Source organism: Nelumbo lutea, chromosome 1, assembly GCF_056320005.1.
Source record: "Nelumbo lutea isolate HS-2025 chromosome 1, American lotus-T2T, whole genome shotgun sequence".
In the NCBI taxonomy this organism is placed as follows: Eukaryota; Viridiplantae; Streptophyta; class Magnoliopsida; order Proteales; family Nelumbonaceae; genus Nelumbo; species Nelumbo lutea.
Window position 1 is genome coordinate 35,218,254 of NC_142684.1, and position 22,255 is coordinate 35,240,508.

The 22,255-nt window shown below is 40.8% G+C and overlaps 1 protein-coding gene across 3 annotated transcripts; it reads right to left on the bottom strand.

The window, feature by feature from the left end:
• Positions 1-1,277: 1,277 nt before the first annotated feature.
• Positions 1,278-3,757, bottom strand: LOC148874250 (uncharacterized). Of its 3 annotated transcripts, none has more exons than XR_016105483.1 (4): positions 2,849-3,757; positions 2,654-2,755; positions 2,491-2,553; positions 1,278-2,411 (listed from the first exon to the last, which is right to left on the bottom strand). XR_016105483.1 is itself a non-coding variant. In XM_088965978.1 (4 exons), exons 2-4 carry the CDS (start codon positions 2,693-2,695, stop codon positions 2,140-2,142), a joined length of 366 nt encoding a protein of 121 aa, XP_088822104.1. In that variant the 5' UTR covers positions 2,696-2,755; positions 2,849-2,966; the 3' UTR covers positions 1,278-2,139. The 3 variants fall into 3 exon arrangements, 2 of the variants coding, with proteins under 2 accessions (XP_088822104.1, XP_088822103.1); XM_088965978.1 differs by having other exon boundaries at positions 1,278-2,400; positions 2,849-2,966; XM_088965977.1 differs by having other exon boundaries at positions 1,278-2,400; positions 2,654-2,888.
• Positions 3,758-22,255: the final 18,498 nt, after the last annotated feature.

The window sequence follows — 22,255 nt, forward strand, 5'->3', positions numbered from 1 at the left end:
CACTCTACTAAGCTCTAGCACCTTGGGCACACATACGAAGCCTTGGACACCTCGGGCACCTCGGTAAGCCATGGCACCCCAGACACACATACAAAGCCTTGAACACCAAGAGCACTTCAGTAAGCCCCGACACCCCAGGCACACATACAAAGCCCTAGACACACTGGGCACCTTAGTAAGCCCCAACACCTTAGGCACACATGCAAAGCTCTGGACACCTCGGGCATCTCAGTAAGCCCCGACACCCTAGGCACACACAAAACCCTGGACACCCCAGGAACATCAGTAAGCCTCAACACCCCAGGCACAGACAAAGTCCTGGCAACCCCAGGCATAGACAAAGTTTTGACAAACCCAGACATGGACAAAGTTCTGGAAACCCCAGGCACCGCCAAAGCCCTAGCAACCCTAGGCACACCCATACCTCCATGTAACCATTGGGGGGGGGGGGCTTCATCAATGACAGAAGTGATTTCTACTCAATTCATATAAACACTCTGTCAAATTGCGATGAACTGATAGAAAACAAACCCCATCTGTCTCTACATCGACAATAAAACTTCACTAGCGAACAACACTTCGTTCCTCTAAACATAGTTGCGATGAAAGTCCAACCTATGCTACCTACTTGTATCATGATCGAGCCTAGTTCATGACAAAATTGGAATGATACAAGGAGGATTGGCATGACTCCTGCACAAGAAGGGCACACGTCCACGAAATCATTGTGGGGGGGGGGGGGTCTCCGTTGACAGAACGCATGAAATCCCCACTGAAATTCACAAACATAGATATTCACTCTCCTAGCAAAATCTGGAAGACCAAATTTCACCACGCAACATTGACAACAATATGTCATTTGCACTAATGATCGTGACAGACTTTGCACAGCTTATCAATAGTTTGCGATAAGGCAACAACCCACACCACTTAGCTTCTTTAAATAACCCACGATAAAGCGACATTATGCTCACCCTCAATTACGATAAAGCCGATCAGGGAATTCTTAACTTAGGATCACCACTACATCTCTATTGCACGACAAGTATGAACATGAGAATAGCATACCACGATCAAGTTGCCTACATATCCGAACTATAGATTATCGCTCACAGAGTCTAGCCAGAGGGCTTAGCCTAAGCGAATGCCACACTACATATGTCCTATAAGCGCACTAGTATGCCTACAAGAACCATGAGGACCAGAGACCCACAACGCAATTGGTGATCAAAGGACTGAAAACCGAAAATCTTTCTACAATATATGACGACTAATACTGAACACAATCGAATTCTGTACTATCTAACAAAAATAATTTTTATACAATATTCGGGGCAACCCTAGAACAATCTATTACAGCGCAACAAGCAACGGTCATTCGGCCCACTTTTCCCGGATTGCGGATATGGCCTCTAGCATGTGGCTAGACTGCTTAAATTTCTTATGGATCTCCAACTCTGCCTTATAATCATCAAGGATCCGTTTCTGTCGCGCACACTCCTCCCTCAGACCCTCGTGACGCTAGCGACACTAGCCTCAACAATTTTCCGGTGCTTGCGAACATCCTTCATGCAACAGAACAAGTCATTCTGAGGTATGTCTCGACTTGCCTTCCAAAAGGCATGCACTAATATCACGACACATTGCTAACCCATCGATGAAAATGCCCGACATGCCTCCAACCAGCAGGCAAAGTCAGCCCACGACAAATCCTTTGATGGGTGACGCACCACACGACTCATTAGGGTAGCAACAATGTTAAGGGTCGGACCCACGATCTCTGGATGTAGTCTCCCTTCTAGTAGCCACCCCGCATGAATCGCAGTCGAAGCAAACTCAGCAACTGCACTGGAAATGTTGTAATGTAGGCCTTTGCCCTGAACCAGCACTGGCTCCACCACTGGGAAGTGCAACAACGGGATATTGTGATTGTCGCAATATTCTAACAGCTACCGCCGTATCTCAAGCAACTCCTCCTCGTATGGCAACTCCTTGGAGGAAAGATAAAGTCGGGCTCCGCTTCTTATTCCTTGAGTGATGTTCCGCCTCAGCCAAGAGCTTAGGCCCCACAAAGTCGTTTACCCTAGTTCGCGTAGAAGCATCCCCGGTGATGCCACAAGCTGCAACAGGGGACTGAGGCTAAATAAGAACCATACTCTCCACAGTTTCGGGGCCTTCGGCATCACTAGTGGCCGCACCGGGGGATTCTGCACAATCGGTCGCCACTCTCGTGTCTGCAACTGGCTGACGTGTCCGATCCATAGAAACTTTGCTGTCACCCACGGCAACCTCAGCAACTGCGCATTCGACGCTGGGGGGCTGCGTTGCCCTCAACTCCTCGGTCAATCGCTTGAAGAAAGACGTGTCTGGCACCCCAACTAGATATTCAGAGAGGAGTGTCTGCAATAAAGCTAGATACAAATAGTCAGATTAATGATACTGGCTATATGCCAATTTCTGAACAGGTAATGAAACACAGTTGCGACCTACCTCTTGATCCATTCCATCGACGCGCGAGACATCCTCGCTGGGTTGAGCTCCATCATGGTCAACCTGCCTCAGAACAAAGGATTGTTTTACGATTAGTTCTCACAATATATACTAACAACAACAATAGCAAATTCAATTTTAAAACATGCACTTAAGTGATCACCAAACCCGCCTCGATAGAGGAGGTGACCGGAGCCTCTGTCATCTGCTCCAGAGACACCACCCGAACCTTCGTGTCCACACGAATGCCATCGCTCTCCGCAGACTGCAAAAAGGAAAGGGCAAACAACATTAACACAGTTTTTTGTCTAACACAACATAAAATGGAAAGGTAGAGTGCAAATTAAGAAAAACCTACTGAATCATCACCCCCAGGACCTCACTTGGGGCGAGGGGGGCCATCCTCTTCATCTGCCCGCTGGAGAAACAGACGATGGTACCCACTGTAACCGGCATCCCTATAAACTTTATGGCTGCCATAGTCCCACCCACTGTGGTCGAGGCCAAAGACCCCTGGGCGCATTCTCCACATGTCATTTCTCGGCACGCTTGGACGACGACCTCTTCTGCGGACCGAGGGGAATAATTACTCCATTCCACCTGGCTAGCAGCGTGACCTTTAGGAGGGGATGACACATGACGTAGATGGGGGTTCGTCCACCGCAGCTCCTGGAACCCCCCCGAACAATGTGCAGAGATATGACAAGTGGAGAGACCTGCTCACCTGTACCCTGCCATATCCTGCCACTAGAAACCGAGCACACCCAGGGAAAGCACGGTTCTGACACCGGACCCAGAACACGTCCTTGCCGACGGACCTCAAAAATTGGGTGCCCATGTTGTCATCCCTGAATTGCCGGAGCACCCGATCCGGATGGTACATAGAGAGCTATACCTCACCTGTGCGATCTAAATAGCCAATAACATCAGGTCATAGGATCAACCGTGCCATACTTACAGTAACTCTTCCCATATCGAGAGCATACTGATTTTCTCCACCTTCCGAGACAGGCACACCGATGCAGAATGACACAGAGTGGCGCACTATCTGAGCATACGACCTCCACATGTAGCTGTCCGAAGAGGCCAACTTCATGCTAATCTCACTCCGTTTGAAGCTTTTGTGCCTCTTTGCTTGAAGCCAGCGCTTTCCCCTACAGACTTTGAAAACCTTCTCCTCCAACTCGTCACCATTGCGAGTAGCGACATGAAGACGGAGGGGACGCAGGCTTTGTAGCTTCACATTGAGCTCAAATCGCTCACAAATAAACATCCAAATAAGGAGTGCAAAAATATAGCTCGCATGCCTCGTGTCCTTAAGTTGCTGAACAGTGTCGTCCAACTGCTCATACAAATATCCAAGGAACATTGACGCCAACGGAAGTTGATGCCCACTTGTCACGGGGGTAGTTCTATAGGGGGAAGAACCCGTGCGGCATCCTAGCTAAGGCAGGCCAGAACAAGCCTTTGTAACGTATAGGGGCTAGGAGTTGTCCGATGGGATGGCTCCACCAAAGTCAGTAGCACTGGATCATGACCTCAAGTCCAATGGTCGGAGCACTCTCCTGGCTCAAACCAATCCATGGGAAGCGCCGCTTACGTGCTAAAGGGAGACAACCATAATAGAAGGCGATCATGAGCGGATGAAGTGACATGGCACTGATGTGATGGGTCTCCTATAAATCGAAGATGACAGGCACCTGTGTGCCATGATGATAGGCAACCGCTTGGGCCGGAACACACCTGTGCGCCAAGGGCAACGGGGTAGCTCACTCAGCTTGGGCAAAGGACTGGCGTTGTGAAGGGACGTGCTTGAGCCAAGCCCGCATGCCAAGCCTCCCTTGAGTATCGGCAGTGCAGTGCCGGTCCAACACTGTCCCCATGAGCAAGTGTGCGCCCATGAGGAACCCTGGTAGCCATGCTTGCTGTTAACCAGGGCTGCCCCGCAAGGGGATGATGGTCTAGGAGTGCCAAGGTTAGGCACCCAAGGAGGTCGACCACCCCTCCTCAAAGAGTACGTTAAGCTTTTGGTGGTCTGCCTGAAGATGCCATCAATTCTCCCAAAAATCTTATAGGCAAAAATGACGGGCATGTCCCTAACGTAAACCTGCCAAGAGTAGGCAAGGCTAAGCCTGTGTCAGACCGTCACAGGCTCCCCCACTCAATCCGTTGTCGACCTCGACAATGGTCTTCATGTGAATGTGCGTCTGTGTCCCGCGCCATCCACTTCTCCACCAGTTCCTGGGCTCACCTGGTCAACCCTGGTCTTGCCTATGTTGGTGTCCATTTATGGGGACGGAACCGTTTCACCATTGCCAGCCTGCTTGGACTTCACCCCTCCATTGTTGAGGTTACTCAAACCGTGCAATGGCTATGCCGTTGATTTGTGAAAGAAGGGCCCTCGAAGAATTGTGTGTGGTGTTTCGCGGAGGTCCGCCTCATGTATCATCTTACCTCAAGGCTCAACCGTCTTCTTGGTAGCTTTTCAGTGATGCTACCGAACACGTTGATAGGTCTACTCCTCCTGTTGGCGATGACCTGGGTACCCTTTCACCATGCTGGCCTGCAGACTTCACCTCACCTTGTGCGGGTTACTCAAGCCTAGCCATGGCTTATGCTCTCCTGGCCCTCGAAACTATGCTTTGCCTCGCCGACTCGGGCTACATCTTCACTCCGAGGGGGCCCCACTGCTGCTGCCTCAAGGAGACTTGACCGCAATCTGTGCGAGTGTGGCAACTTTTACCCATGAGTTGTCGAACATGCACTTGCCTTGTGATGAGCTTCTGCTGCTGCAAGTGTTCAACTAGAAAACTGAGCATGTCCACCTGAAACTTTGCCGGTGTAGGGCCGCCATGCTCCAACGGCCAGCGTAACCACATTCCTAACAAGGCCCACGCATCTGCCCCTGCATGAGGACAACAACCAATGCGTCTGCACCCACAAGGGAAGCTGTTTTAGGGTCATTGGAATGGGAACGCGCGCAATGAATGGCCTCTAGCTAGGCCTGATAAGCAACCTGATCAAACAGTGTACCCACATTCCTATCAAGGCTCACGCGTCTGCCCCCGCATGAGGACAGAAACCAATGCGTTTGGAACCGCAAGGGAAGCTGTTTTAGTGTCATTGGAATGGGGACACGAACACTGAAATGGCCTCTTTCTAGGCCTGATATGAATTCATCTTGATCCTGGGTGGAAGTGCCTAGGGACCGCACCCCACAAAATGCTGCTTGTTGAAATGACCGCTTCAACTGGCTTTGGGCTAATCTGATGAAACCAATTGCAGCTGCAATTGGCCAACTTGCTCTGATACCAACTGTCGGCATCCTGGCTAAGGCAGACCAGAACAAGCCTTTGTAACGCATAGGGGCTAGGAGTTGCCCGATGGGATGGCTCCACCAAAGTCAGTAGCACTGGATCATGACCTCAAGTCCAATGGCCGGGGCACTCTCCTGGCTCAGACCGGTCCATGGGAAGCGCCGCTTACGTGCTAAAGGGGGACAGCCATAATGGAAGGCGACCATGCGCGGATGAGGTGACTTGGCACCGATGTGATGGGTCTCTTGTAAGCCGATGATGACAGACACCTGTGTGCCATGATGATAGGCAACCGCTTGGACCGAAACACACCCGTGCGCCAAGGGCAACGGGGTAGCTCACTCAGCTTGGGCAAGGGACTGGCGTTGTAAAGGGACGTGCTTGAGCCAAGCCCGCATGCCAAGCCTCCCTTGAGTATCAACAGTGCAGTGCCGGTCCAACACTGTCCCCATGAGCAAGTGTGCGCCCATGAGGAACCCTGGTAGCCATGTTAGCCGTCAACCAGGGCCGCCCCGCAAGGGGATGATGGTCTAGGAGTGCCAAGGTTAGGCACCCAAGGAGGTCGACTACCCCTCCTCAAAGAGTACGTTAAGCTTTTGGTGGTCTGCCTGAAGATGCCATCAATTCTCCCAAAAATCTTATAGGCAAAAATGACGGGCATGTCCCTAACGTAAGCCTTCCAAGCGTAGGCAAGCCTAAGCCTGTGTCAGACCGTCACACACTGGCAGCAAGGACAGCTAGGGGAATCAGAACGCTGTGGAGACCATATTCCGGTATCCCAGGAACATGAAATGGGTGGCCACATAGAGGATGTAGGTGGCAAGGTGACATTGAGAGCTTGGACCTCGCACCATAACATCCCTCCCACCGTGGCACTCGAACCAATACGCCATCCACTGATCCATTGGCATCTTTCCCCGAGAGGTGGATTGGTCCACCAACGCTTTATAGGGAGGAACTTCTCCAAGAAGCTCCCCACACAATCCCTTCAACTCTACAGGAACGGACTCAACATGTTGTAAATGCTGCGCAGACACAACACCCCCAATTGGCAGCGCTCACAATGCCGCCACATCCTCCATTGTGATGGTGAACTCCCCAAATGCACCCACGAAGGTGTGGATACGAGAACACAAATGACTTAGAAGGCGCCCTACATACTTGATGCCTTCCCGACCTTGGAGATTTGTGTAGAAATCCACGAATCTAAGAAGCCTAGCGTCGTGAAGCATCCGACTATACATGGGGTTTTCAAGGATGTATCGCGTCCAGGCAATATAGTTAGTGGGAGACCTTGAACCATCGGTTCGGGGCTCCTGACACTTGTAGAACATAGAAACATTTGTAGTGCCGCAAAGACACATTAATTCCATGCCAGTAATGACATCAAAAGAGCTACCTTCAACCCGAGACACAGGCATAGGGGGGCAGAAACCCCTCCCACCATCAACGGCCAAGGCCGCCTCCCTCTCCACCAACAATGATGCAATATCGACTTGCCTAACGAAGTCAGTGAAAAAGGAGTCTGGAGGCAGACGAAATAGACACAAAAATGGGACACAAGAAAGAAAGGAAAGGGTCTTTTGAAGCAAGTCAAGGAATTAATGACAAGGCAGAGACAATAGCAAGAGCTGAAGAAAGAGCAAATGCGATTACTCTCCCTCATTTTATAGCGATTTCCCACTTCCACACACGCAGCAGACCAAACAATGCCAGAGAAGATGATAAGATGTCTGTGCAATACCTGAAACGATGCTTAGCGGAAAAGTAACCATAGAAAATTACCCGAACACTCTTCCAAATTTGGGACCAACGAAAAGCATTTAATTTAAATGAAACGCCACGTCAGTAACTGTCACGGAATTATATTGAATATCGAATTTGCCCCACACGCGCGACTGAACGAGGGACAATTGAAAGACCACTACCAATGAGTACCACGTGGCTGTCCCAAATAAACCACTTAGTCCCGATCAATCACCAAATGCTGACGATAAAGAGGTAGACACAGTATGGGTCCAACTGTCAAGCATGGAAGGCCACCGCCTACACGCTATTCGTTCCTTGAAATGCTAACAGTCCGATAAAGATTAGCGACGTAATAGCCATATCTAGATCAGCTAGCGAGGCTGAAGAACACAACAAAAAGGGCAGCAACATTACCAACACCCAAGCGGAGGGCAACAATGTAGCTGAACCAGGAAACTGAAATGAGCGTCACTCAAATTCGGATGAACACCGACACACCATGGGTGTCATTTGGTTGCAAACGATTAAAACCATACTAAAGCTACCCACAATCCATTCTCAGAAATATAATACAATGTGAAAGATAGTAAAGTCAGCACACTAGAATGCAAAGAAGCTCATTGATTTCATTCAAAATTAATTTACATGATTACAAACAAAAAACACAGGTTTCACAGAGCGGCCCACTCGTTCCTCATTGCTTCTATATTGCCAAGCAGAGGTCTTCGAGCCTCATACGCTGTCATCTCACCCACCTCCACTTCGTACTCTACCACCAGTTGGCATTGGCGAGCACACTATGCCTCAAGCTCTATGAGCCTCCTAGCTGCTTTGGCCAGCCTTGCTTCCGCTACTTCCACATGATGACGCACATCCCTCAGAGACCACCCGTAAACTAGCTGTGACTCCCCAAGACCGGCCCTCCAGAATACCTGCGCTAGTAGAATTGCGCGGTCTTCAATATTTGCGACGTGAAAACCGATCACAGAAAAACTCTCACAACTCCTCAACCACTACGTGAGGACTGACCACGACATTTGATCGAGAGGGAGGTTCATAACCTCGGACATCACTGTTGCAAGCATATTTAGTGCCAGACCAACAATGACGGATGGAAGTTCGAACGGTGGCAGCCAGCCAAAGCGAATAATTGCTCCGCAAATCTCATTATTGCCCCCGTCACTACAAACCTGTCACCTACACGAACGCCCTGTACAGAAACTCCATTGACCGCTTCATACTCGAAAGGAGCTATGGAATTTTTCTCACAGTGCTGCATAAGCAGTCGATGGACCAGGGTGAGCTCCGTATTGTTGTCCACCCTACTTGCTGATAGCCATCTGCGCATTGTTCTGATTAAGAGCCATCACTAACCGCAAATCGCAAGGGGAAAAAGAACAACGAAAACAAGAAAGATAGATCGAACACAGACGATGATATGAAATAAGACACACCGCACCCTTTTATAAACAACCTATGACCCGGTAAGAGGGAACCGAATAGGCGTACCCAGACGATCGTCACGAAAGGCAATATGACAAAGCTTATAAATATGCCCCAAATAAAATGGGACGCTGCGAAACACTTACCTCGATGTAATGATGCACCTAGCGTCGTCATTTAAACACTAGAAACCAATCGACGCACGCGACACCTATTACAATGGAATCAACGAAATGATGACTACGATCGCAGCTTAGTCATCAATCACCTCTCATGCCCACTGTCTAAAGGCTGCCTCATTCCTATTGCTTGTGTTGTTGTCTTTTGTTGATTTTCTTCCTATCAACAGTTATGGGGCTAGAGAACACAATTAACGAACAACACTGACTGCTGCCAGAAAAGAAATCACCGGGGGGTTAAGACTTAGATTATAATGAGCTGCAAAACATGAACGTAGGATGCATGCGGTCAACACAAAACCACAAAGTAGGCAGAATCACCAAACCCAACGCACACAAGAGAAACTATCGCAAAGCCCAAAGACGAAAATGCAATATGCTTATCGATAAGCTATCACTTACCGATAAGCAGGGGGGCTAATGTAGGTATGTACAATTCACCTAGACCCTCAAAGAACACTCAAACACCAAGAGTAACACCACAGAAGTACTTACGAGCGGTTTGTAATCAACACCCATGATGCGATGAACTTGTGGTACACTGCCACCTCTACGATGAACCCGCAAAACATTAAGCAAAGCTGTGATAAACCCGTGTTCCACCAAGTCCAGTTAATGCCTAAACCTAAATGAACCTCAAAAAGACCCGTCAATCGGACCCAAACACACCTAAGTGTGCGATGAAGCCACACCCGCTATAACATGCGATGAACTCACAACCTACAAGCCTGCTTTGGATGACAGGCTAGAAGGGACAGTAGGCCAAGCCAACAGTGAGGCCCGCGTGTGCCCAGACACATGTGAACCCAAGACAGAAAGGACTTTGCAAGTTGCCATGTAGAACTGGTGAAGTACCAAACTCCGAACAGTGACATCACTATTGCCACATAGGATTAGTTATGACGTGCAAAAAGGTAGTATCGCACGTAAGTAATGAGGAATTTCAAGGATAAGGAAAGCCAATCCTTGAGAAGATCCTCATGAAACACATGGCGATACCTCAGTAGCACACACAATGATTGACAACGAATCAAATATTCTCTTCCTTGATATGGAGTGAATATTTTAATCTCCTATCTTTTAGGATCTGGGGACCTCCTCCATAAATAGAGACTCTCCTCACATTAGAACTTATCGGATCCTAAGCATTTGTGACTGATACTCTCGAGTATCCACAGACCTCTCATTTTCTAAGCCCTTTATCTAAAGACCTTGACCTTCCCTCACTCTCGAGGCTTCTCTTCGTCTTTCAAAGAAATCACTCCCTAACCTAGCTTGACATCCCCATCTTACAACATTAATACATAAATAATCTACGTTGGAAACTGATAAGAGACCTAGAGAAAGGATAACAAATTGAACTATAAATCCTATATTTTCAGTAACCTAAACTCTAGAACAGGCAAAGTAAGTTTGTAAACAAAGCCATCGAGAACCATATCATTAACGACATTCAATCATGAAATAAAAAAAAGTAAGAAAAAATAAGAATGATAGCATTGTTAACTTAGATCTTGTCGATGCAAGGTAATAAATAACATAGTTTCAGGTCAGATTGGGTTGGGGATGAAAGTCTACGAGAGTGCTCGATGGAACCAACTCCATCGACTTATTTTCCCAACCTCAAATCCTCATTACAAAAGTAACTACCAAGAGAGGACTCCGTCGACTTGTCTTAGTTGCTAGGGTTAGACCTAAAGCACACAGAATGTGTTTTTGGATAAACATTGAACCCGAACCATTTTCTAGTTATGCCTTGGACTTTGGAGATTGATGGAAAAAACTAAAATGTTACACATAACCCTTAGACTTGTTTATGGTACTGCACTAGGTGTCGGAATTGGTTGTCTTTGATATGCCAATCGTTGAAATCCATTGAGGGTCAAAACTTGGGTATGTTGGGGTAGTTTGAGAATTCATCTGAGTGGGTGATCATAGTGATGGGATCGGCCCCTTTGTCACACAAAGTGAATGATAGGGCTTACACTCTCTATGATGGAAACCTAAATTGCTGGTAGTGGATTTCAACTGTATTTGAGATTTGGAGCAGAGAGGGTGACACTGCACCTTGCAGCCAGGGGAGAGGTCCTTCCCTATCGAGCAGTGTTTAATCATTATGGGCCGAGAGGTCAAGTGTAAGAGGCCATTATAGGGCTTATTACCTGATGGGCTTTATCTTACTTAAGTCCATTATCCTTGGGCCTTCATAGGATGGATGGACTCATGGATCATTTAAGTGCAAATGTTGGGCCCATTTTTAGCCCATTGTGATATGCTTAGGGGTTCACTGCGTTTTGTAGTAAATTTGGCCAAGAGTTTTCAAAGAGGCTAGGCCGAACCCATGTGGACTTATGTGAAGTCATTGTGGGGTCTCACACTTTACAAATCAGGCCTAACTTGGCCATGCAACACCCTTGGGTCATGAGCCTTATAGCTGATGGGCCTAAAGCCCATAATTAATATGATTAATTGAGCTAGACATGGGGAAAATATGGGTTTGGAGCACCTAATCTTATAAGAAGATAAGGTATATCTCTAATTAGAGCTTAGATTTGATTTAGGTCTAGATTATCTCCTAATTAGATTAGGAGATAGCTCCATAAGAGATTATAAAAGAGGAGGGGGCGAACCAATCCAAGCCAACTTCATATTTTTGTAGTTTCTGGTCCTCTCTACACCTTTTTGTCTCTTAGTTTTTTCCTAGTTTGACCTCAACTATTTGAGACTAATATAGATAAGTTTTTCCTCTAATTTTTACACAAAAAATTCAAAGGAATTTCGTACTCACTGATGAACCTACAATTTATCTATAATTTTTGAGGACTTTAGCATGGATTTTTATGTCGGTTTTATTAATTTTTGCCTTAATTTAGTTTAATGCTAAGAATAAGTTTCAGGGATAATTAGTCCAAGAAAAGGAAGGAAAAAGGCAAGAAAAGAAGGTTCAAAAAGACCAATTTCAGCCCAGCCCGGTTGTAGAAGCAAAAGAGAGCACTTCGACCCAAGAAGAGCAAGTGGATTCCTTGAGAAAACCCAAGAAAAGAAAGCCTAGCTAAGAGTAGAATTCGGCCCAGCAAAGAAGGCCCATTCTCAGCCCAAAAGAGCAGCTCAAAGTATAACTATCATGTGCTAAAAGAGAGCCTAAGTGTAGCCCAAATAACAGTCTTTAGGAGGCTTTCAAGAGAGCTCTAGAAACTTCAAGAAAGAGGTGTAGTACACCCAATTCTAGAGGATTCAAGAAGGGGCAAGAGCCCCCTTGAAAAACTATATAAGGAGGCCTCTAGGAGGGGGGAGAGGTGTTCAATTACTTGAGAGGAAGGCTCTCCCACTCTTAGAGGTTCGGCCACCTTGAGAGAAGAGAAGAAAAGAAGGCTAGGCGCAAGGAAGAAGAAGAAGAAGGACTCAAGGAAGTTCAAGTTAAGCAAGCAAGAAGAAGAAGGTGAGTTCGAAATTGAAGGTTTGCGATTCAAAGATATTTTGTAATAACTCAATGGTAGTTTCATTCTCCTTTAATTTGAATTCAGTTTCTTTGTTATATTTTGTTTCCTTTTTCTCCTTTTTCCATTCTTTCTTGATGTATTTCAGCTTGTAAAATTTCAGTACAACAATTAAATTCTTTTTTATTCATTCTAATGGTTATGAATTGTACTTGAAGTTTCTTGAATAGGGGTTAAATTGTAGATTAATTCAGCCAATTAACATTCAAAACTCATATCTGAATTGCTTGAAAGAGAATTCACATATGCAAATTTCAGATTGGCCGAATGGATTTAAAGCTTGGAATTCCTAGAGTGATTGAGAAAAACTTTAGGAATTCATATCTACTATTCAAGAACTGAATTGAGTGCAAGGTTAGAGATAACTTGCACAATTCAGTTGGTGATCAATTCAGATTTGAATTGATGCCTTAGAAGTGTTTGAAGAAATACATGCATGGGGATTAGATTCTTGCTAGAGATAGAAGAACCGTCACTCATGTATATGATGAACATACGCTTGAGAGAGGTTGTTCATGACCTTGGGGTTTCACCAAACCAAGGCTCAATCATGATTTATTCGAATGATCCAAATTGATAGATTGCTGAATTCTGAGATTGACATTTACTGTTTACTCTTCTAACCTGATTTGAAGGCAATTGGGTCAATGATTTAGATAAATTTTAATTTAGGATTTTTAGCTTTTATTAAAGTTTTGATTTATTTGTTAATCAGATAAGAAGTGCCCAATTTAGTATTGGTAATTGTTTCCTAAATCCTCGTGGGAATGATACTTCACTCACTACTTTATTACTTGAACGACTAGTGCACTTACTAGTGTCACAATGAGCCACACATCAAGTTTTTGGCGCCATTGCCGGGGATTTAGGGAAACAATATTAGGAAACATTGGGCATTCTTAATCTGATCTCATTCAACATTGCATTCATAGTTGGTTTAATTTGCTTAATTTTTCATTTCAGCTTAGATTGCAATTGCTATAGTTGTGTTTTAGTATATTACTTTCTCTTCTTTGTTTTAGTTTAATTTTAATAAAGGGAGACCTATTTTCCTTTCTATCTTGATGTTACTGTCTTCTAAAAGAAAAAAAATTAAAAAATCTGAATGTTGCAGATCTGAGTTGCATTTGGCACTCAGATCTGCTATAGCAGAGCTGCAGCACTTAGCTGAGAAAATATGTTTATGTTTCAATCCTTTATCTTCTTGTTCTTTCATCACAAAAAAAAAAGAAAAAAAAAAAATATATATATATATATATATATATATATATATATATAGAAATTGAAAAGAGAGAGAGAGAGAGAACCATATAACCAAAAGAATGGAAACCAAGGATTCGGATCAGAACTCAGACCTGAGTTCAGATCTGAGTTTTGTTGTAGCAGATCTGTAATAGTTCAGATCTGAGTTCCCTTGAACTCAGACCTAAATTGATGTAAATTTCAAGGGTAATTAGGGGTTATCATCACCCCAATACACCCTACAACAAATATGCTATCTCCCAAAAACAATTGGATAGCCATGGTTGAAGAAATTTGGATCTGAAATCACCCAGATCTGAACTGGGGCTGTGAACAGAGTAGGATGTAGGGCAGACTTTTCTGTATTAAATGACTTGTGCTCTGCTTTATCTGAGCTGATTTGGTTGAGGAGAAGTTTGTTTAATTTGAAAATTTTTGTTGCCTCAATAGTTTTAATGCAACACAACACCTCTACACATTTTTTCTATTTCAGATCTCACTTCTGCTCAATTCAGATCTAAGTTCATCTGAACTCAGACCTAAACTAATGCAATTTTGAGGGGAATTGAGTATCATCACCATCCTAATTCACCTAGGGGACTTATGGTGTTCCCCCAAAAGCACTTTGGTAGCAGCATCTGAAGAAATTTAGATCTGAACTAATTCAAATCCAAATTGCAGTTGAGGACTGAACCAGAACTTTGAATTTTTGATGAACTATTTTATCTGCTCTATGCACTTATAACCAAGCTAATGTATCTGAAGAGATGTATAATTGAATTAAAAATTTGTGATACCTCAGATATCTAATGAAAAGCAGAGCTTCCTAAGTGTTTCTTGTAAGTTCAGACCTAGCAGGGCTGCTACCTACTACAGCAAGGCTGAATCAGGGCAGGTTTGAGAACATGTTTGTATTACAATTAACATTACTAAATTGGCATTGTGAATGGTCCTGGTCTGATCTTTGAAATTTTTTCAGTTAGATAGCTCTGATTTCAACTGTGCATGAATAGAAAGTCTAGCAGATCTAAATGGGTGTGTGCAGCCGTGTGTACTACATTCCAATAAGTGTATACTCCATCAAGGGCTACATTGATGGAGCCATGTTTCTTTTGTTGATACTTGATTGTTCCATCCTTAGTTTCAGTTTTAATGTAGCTTATGTAAATCAAATTTCTCTTCTTTTGGTTCTAAAAAAAAAATATAATTCTCAAAATGAGTTCAGATCTGAATTGCATTCATCAATCAGACCTACACTCATCCAAAATGATTTTGGTTACATTGCTGTATTTTGTTTTAGTTTTCTTCCTTTTTAAAAAGAAAAAGAAAAGAAAAAGAAAACAATGAAAGAATAGCATGTGAGTTTTCAAATATGAAACTCAGATTTGAAGTTCAGATCTGAGTTCAGCCGGTTGCAGGTCTGCATTCTGCTAGGTTCAGATCTGAGTTCAGATGAACTCAGACCTGAACCTACTCAATTTTGATGTGAATTCGGGTAGTGACAGCACCCAATTCACAATTTGATGCATCAGACTTGCCTCATTGATGAAAATTTAAGCCATGAATGGTAAAATTAGATCTAGAGTGCATGAGAATCTGAGGCAGTATAAGTACATGATCTGAAATTTTTGTGAATTTGATGTTTTGTTATCTTTTAAATCACTTGCACCCGATTTGAATTGGCTGTGGATTGATGTTTAGATTGGATTAGGACTAATGTTTGTGAGGCCTGAAAGGCCCAAAAAGAGTTTCATATTTTTGATGTACTGGCATTCAGATCTGAATCAAGGCTGTTTACAGTATAAAGTTGCATATCTGATTTCAGGTTTTTGCAATTAATTAATATGAGCCACATAGGTTTGGATGTCCATTTCTAAATTTAAAGTTTTTAATGGCTAGCTCTGATTTCTAATAAAGTTGTAGACCTGAAATGTAGGTAGTCTGATATGAGTTCTGATATGAAATATCTACGGACTGAGTTTTGTTCTATCTGAATTACAGTAGTTTACAATGCCAAACATTGCAAACTTGATTTCGACTTTTAGCAATTGTTTGATATGCATGAGTTATATAGGTTTGGTCTTCAATTGTAGGGCTTAAAATCCTTAAACCAAGCCTAACTTAGGACTTGTTTCAGTTTATTTCAGGTCCCCTTAATATATTTTTCAGATAAGATATGATATCAGCCCTAATTCAAACCATATTTGATCCCAGATCTAATTGATGTATCCTTGAGTGCAACATTTTTTTTTTCAGATCCACTATCCTAGCATCAAGTAGTTGTTGTATATGATTGAATAAATAGTTGTGTATTTGATTTTAGCTGCTATAAAAATTAACAATGACCACTGATTTTAGTATCAGTGGCTACTATAATTTCAGATCTGAACTCAAATCCAAAAGTGGTTGTTCTCAATAGGTAAGTTTGCAAATCTGATTTCAGGTCTCTGCAATCAATTGAGGCATACAAGACATTTAAGTTGGGACTTGAAAGAGAAGTCTTAAGCTCTTGGTATCAGACTTATTTCAGACCTAAATACAACAGATTTTTGATCTACTTATTGATATTAGGTTTGGAATTTTTGTAAGTAATTGTTCTCAAAAGTTAAGTTTTCAGATCTGATTTTTTTTTTTATGGTTAGAACCTGAAGAGCAACCTAAAGATCATAAATTCAGCAATGATTGTAGATCTGTTTATAATAGATTTTAGATTTGTTTACTTATGTTCATTTAAGTTTAGAATAGTGTGTAATAAACTCCATTGCTGATTTAGCTAGCTCTCTTTTCCATTGAACATCTACTTCACACTTGAATGTTGGTTTAGTTTCAGTAATGGAGATATATCTTTCTAGTTTGCAAATTTATTAGTGTGGATCAGATCTGCATACATTCACTTACATTGCTGAAATTTTAATGCAAATCTGAGCACAAAAAAAAATATATATATATATATATATATATCAAATAACTTTGGTAGTGTGCTGATTTCAAGAACTCTTAGACTTTTAGGCTAATTTCAATCTTGTAAATCACTTGTTTATCACTTGCATATTAGATTCCAAGAGATATTTATATTGGCTTTTAATCTTGTTTTTGATTTTTTTTTTTGTTAGGTAGAATTCAAACTTCTTGGCCTTGTAAGTTTCTGTTGTGTATTACAAATTGGTTAAATTATTTACATTGTTTGGAATTGTGTATAGTAGTCTTTTTATTGTTTGGATTAGATTCTTAGTTAGAATAAAGTTTCTGATCTCTCCTTCTAGTTTGAAGTGATTTTTAGGAGAAGAGGCCTCCCACCAAAAGAACCATTACAAGATTTGGAAACAATCTTCAGGGAGTCCTCTATACACCCTTCTCTTTCCTTAGTATTTCTCTTGTTGGTTTTATTGTGATCCCCCAACACTAGGAACATTGAGGACAATGTTCATCTTAAGTGTGGGGGAGTGAGCCCGAGGCTAGGGTATGGGGGCTGAAATCATGCACCTCATTCACCCCAATACACATATGCAGGCAATGACATAACCAGAAAAGACTGGAACCCCTCAAGTTCATTACTATTTATTTGATGATTTTTAAGAAGGAATTCAATGACTTAAGGGAGACTAATGTACTTGTAAAGTTTTTATTCTTGTGAATAACCCAATTTGATATATGCATGAGAAAATGGGAGCTGAATATGCTTTTCAGCATGACTAGCCCTAACTATCTTCATGTGTATGGAAACCATTGATTTCATGGTTAATGGTCAAGAGAGCTAGTGCACATATGAAGTGCTGATTCTTGAGCTTCAATAATTGCAAAGAAGGACAAAAGCCTAAATTGACTCCGCTATTTTGAGCTGAGTAGTAAAACTAGCAGCTCAGAACATGAGTCCTATTACCTACATCAAGCAAGTGACCAGTGTGAGATGGAGCATAAGATGCACTCACACACACAAAGAAAAAAAGACAGAAAAGTGTGAGATGGAGAATAAAATGCACTCACACCGAAAAAAAAAGAAGAAAATGGTGAGATGGAGCATAAGATGCACTCACCCTTAGAAATAAGTAATTGTGGTGACAATTGAGGTTCAAAGGGGCACTCTAAAGTTGAACTCTCATTAAGATTTAGTTATAGATGTGAAACTTAGTGAAATTTGATTATTAACATTTCCAATTAAGGAGCTAATTTATATATGAATTAGGAGTGAAGGCTAGACTATGGTGAAATTCATATTCTCCTTTCCTTGTATCTTATACATATGTTAAATGGTAATTTACAAGAATAAGAGCTGAGCACTTACAAAAGTTCATCGACTACTCAATGCATTTCTATCTTAAAAAGTTCACCAGGTAAATGGTGAGAACAGAAGAGGGGGAATGTTCAAATAAAAAGTTCACCCGACTACTCGGTTTATTTGTTAATCAAATAAGAAGTGTCCAATTTAGTATTGGTAATTGTTTCCTAAATCCTCGTGGGAACGATACTTCACTCACTACTTTATTACTTGAACGGCTAGTGCATTTTCTAGTGTCACAATGAGCCACACATCACTCACGACCCTAGTTCGATCCAAGCAGTTGGATTGTAGTTTTTTTGAAAATTGTGTTGCTGAACCGACTTTAGGAGTACACCGCCATCTTCAGTGGTGGCTGGTTTTAGGATTAATTTGGTTGTGAACTTCCACCTTGGGATCTGCATTTGTGGTATTCATATTACATATACATCTCACTCTTTGTTTGGTTTCAAATCTAGTCTAGTTAAGTGCAAGACTGATCCTGAAAAATATAGTTTATCAAAACATAAAGAATTTGATTCCCGAAAGGATTAGAAAATTTTTGAAATTTAGCCCAACCATCTAGCGTGGTTCGGCCATCCATATGATGGATTCTAACCCTTCCTTCAGGTCCATCTCATAATGGGATCACCATTCCATCCTGTCATCTTATCATTACCATTTGCCCTAGTCTCCAACCTACCTCCTACCTCTAATCTTCCTTCGTCCTTCAAGAAGACCCTCGTACGTAGCCTAATCACCGCACTTATAATAAGTGTGATATATCGAAATAATTTTTATACAGAAATATAAAACTAATATAAAAAAATTAAACACATCTATAATTATATATTTACACTACTATTAAAAATATAAATAAGATCGTTGAACTTTCTTTTGACTAAAATCAATGTTTCTCACACAAAAACAGAACCATTTTGGCTTTTGGTTTTCGAGTCAGTGGACCATCGCTACAACATCACTTGCCCTCTTCTTACATCTATCTCATCTCTTTAAATCTCTCTCAATTCCCAGATCATTTAATTCATTGGTGTATCTCAACTTTTAATATAAGATTGGTGCTTGATCTCTCATCTCTTGCATCAATTTTCATTTTTTTTCATTGTTGTTGCAATTTTTTTTTTGTTACAACTTAAAAAGAATCATAGAAATGAGAAAAATCAAAATAAAAATAGAATAACTAAAAACCCTAACTAATTTTGGTAATTGGGAGTAATCAAACAAGATTTTGAGTTTCTTTTATCAATTTTTTTTATTTTCTAATTTCTAATTTCTATTTTAAAATAAATACAAAATTTGAAATTAGTTTGAAAGCACCTCGAGAACCATTAAATGGGTCGAACATTTTAATAGTTAAATTATTCAAATCAGTAGTTCTTTGACCATTTCAATAGTTTTTTTTTTTTCTAAAATAGCGGTTTATGGCCAAAATGGAACCAGTGACCTGACCAGTTTTGGGCCAAAAAGGTTTGACTGTCTGGTCTAGTCCAATTTTTAAAACATTGACTAAAATGATTTTGAATTTAGTCCTTATTTAATTGTAAGGTTTAAATTATAAATTGAACTACTACTTTTTCATCTCATTCAATTCCCTTTATTTAAAAATTGGATTTTTCTAATTAATGAACAAAAGAAAAATTATTTATACTATATATAAAAGTGCAGATGTAGAGTGAAAGTTTTTCGGACTAAATTTACCTTCTATTTCTTTGTTTGATAAAGGATATGAAAGTCATTTAATTATGACTTTAATACCAGCTTTTGGTGGCTAATAAACTGCCCATATTTGTTTATTTATTACATATCTAATTGTAAAGGTTGAAAATGTAATTTCAATATTACTTTCCACCTCATTTAATCCCCTTTCATTTAGTCTTATACTTAAAGGTTTTAACTCTCATTTTCTCTTATTAAATTCTATATTTAAGTTATTTTCACCAACAAATGATACTAATTAGATTTATGTCAATATTTTTAATAATATAAACTCATATATTTTAAAACTAGATAAAAAACAAAAACATTCTTTAACCAAGTGATGACTAAGTAATTTAACTATTCCAATCAAACTGATAAACCTATGAAGTCATAGTTAGGTAATAAAATTTTAAAAATAGAGATAAATATTAAAAATTACAAAAATGTAGAAAAAATTAGACACATTTGTGATACTTTTATTAATCAAATTAAAATAAATAAGTGTAATAAAAGGAATTATTTTTATTGATAATGTAAATGAAATACATACTTTATAACTGACCAAAAATGAAATTATTTTACTATTTGGCAAAGATCAATAGTTCAACTTTTTGGCCATAAATAAATAATAAAATATAAAAATACATAAATGTTGCAAAAAAATCAGACACATGTATAATATTAATTAATTATCATATTAAACAAAAAGTAAGTGTGATGTATGAAAATTATTTTTACAAAAAAATATACAAAAATATAGAAAAAAGTAAACACATCTATAATTCTATATTTAGACTACTAAAAATATAAATAAGATTGCGAAACTTTTTTTTTGACTAAAATACTTATTTTTGAATTTAGTATCTATTTAATTGAGAGGTTTAACTTGTAAATTAAACTACTACTTTTCACCTCATTCAATTTCCTCTATTTAAATCTTTCATTTTTTTATAAATGGACAGAAAAACACAAAAAAGATAAAATATTATAAAAATAAGAACTTAACCAAGCATGTAGACCTATCAATGATACTTGAAACCACATAGCTCGATCCGATTATCACATATTTTGATGAGGTGTTATAATCAAATTTGGATTTTGCAATATGCATCAGATTAATAATAAGAAGCAAAATAAATATAAAAACAAAAATAAAAATACGTATTTATAAAAATTTTTGGATACATTAATACTATCATTATCATTATCTAGAATTACCACATACACACTTACTAGTCTACCGAAAGAACCTATATCTAATCATTTAATCTAGCCAGAAGTTGACTGTCCCCTTGCCCACTAGCCACTTAGAGCCTTCCACAAGATCTTCAATGAACTGCCAATTCTCTTCATGTAGGGGCGAGCTGTCTCCAAAGCGATTTCAATCGAAGGGCCTGATGAACATCTTGCATCGTTTGTATTTCAAGGCCGCCCTCCTTGTAGGGGCGAACTAGTCTATGCCATGATGCCCAAGAATGTTTGCTTTCTTGTTTGCCATCCGACCACAAAAAACGAGATACGATTTGCTCCACTCTCTTAATTACAATCTTAGGGGTGGTTACTTACACCTGTAAGAAGATGTATTGAGGTGCTAGTCGGTGCATGCCTAATCAAAATAAGCTTACCACCAGCTGTAAGAAATTTGATGTTGTCATATTTGAAAATGATATAGTAATTTTGCATTAAATTAAAATAAGCTTACCACCCTGCTCATTTTTGTTCATCTTCTCTCTCTTTCTCTCTCTCTCTCTCTCTCTCTCTCTCATTTGTTTATTTGTTTAGGTTGTGTTTGGCTACAATGCAAATAAATTTGCACTGATGCAAAACCATGGCAGTGCAAATGATTTGAGTATGAATTGTGACATATTTTTGTTTCAAATTTTAGCTTATTTTGTTTGATTGCAGTAGAAATGAAGTAAATCAAGACATGAAGCAGAATAAAATAAAATCCAAAGCAAAATTAAACAAGAATTTGCATTTTTTACATTTGCACTCCATGCATTTGTACTAGTGCAAATAAATTTGCAATGCAAAAACCAAATCCAAGTTTGATTTTTGTGCTCGTTTCATTTTACTGGTCTATTGGGGATATGGCAATAGATCCAGCCAATAGATAACCAGCATATTCGGTTCCACATCATGGAAAAACCAAATCCGGTGACCTAACCCAACCCGAACTGTACCCTTCCGTAAGACCCGTATAAATTTAGCCAGACGAACCAATGAATGGCTATCCTGGAAGGGGTGGATAACTGGATAGGAACCTAAACTAAACCTTATAGGAACCTAAACTAAACCTAACCCTCTGCAATTATTTATTTATTGCACTAAATGGCTAGGCCAAATCAGTAAGTACTGACATTA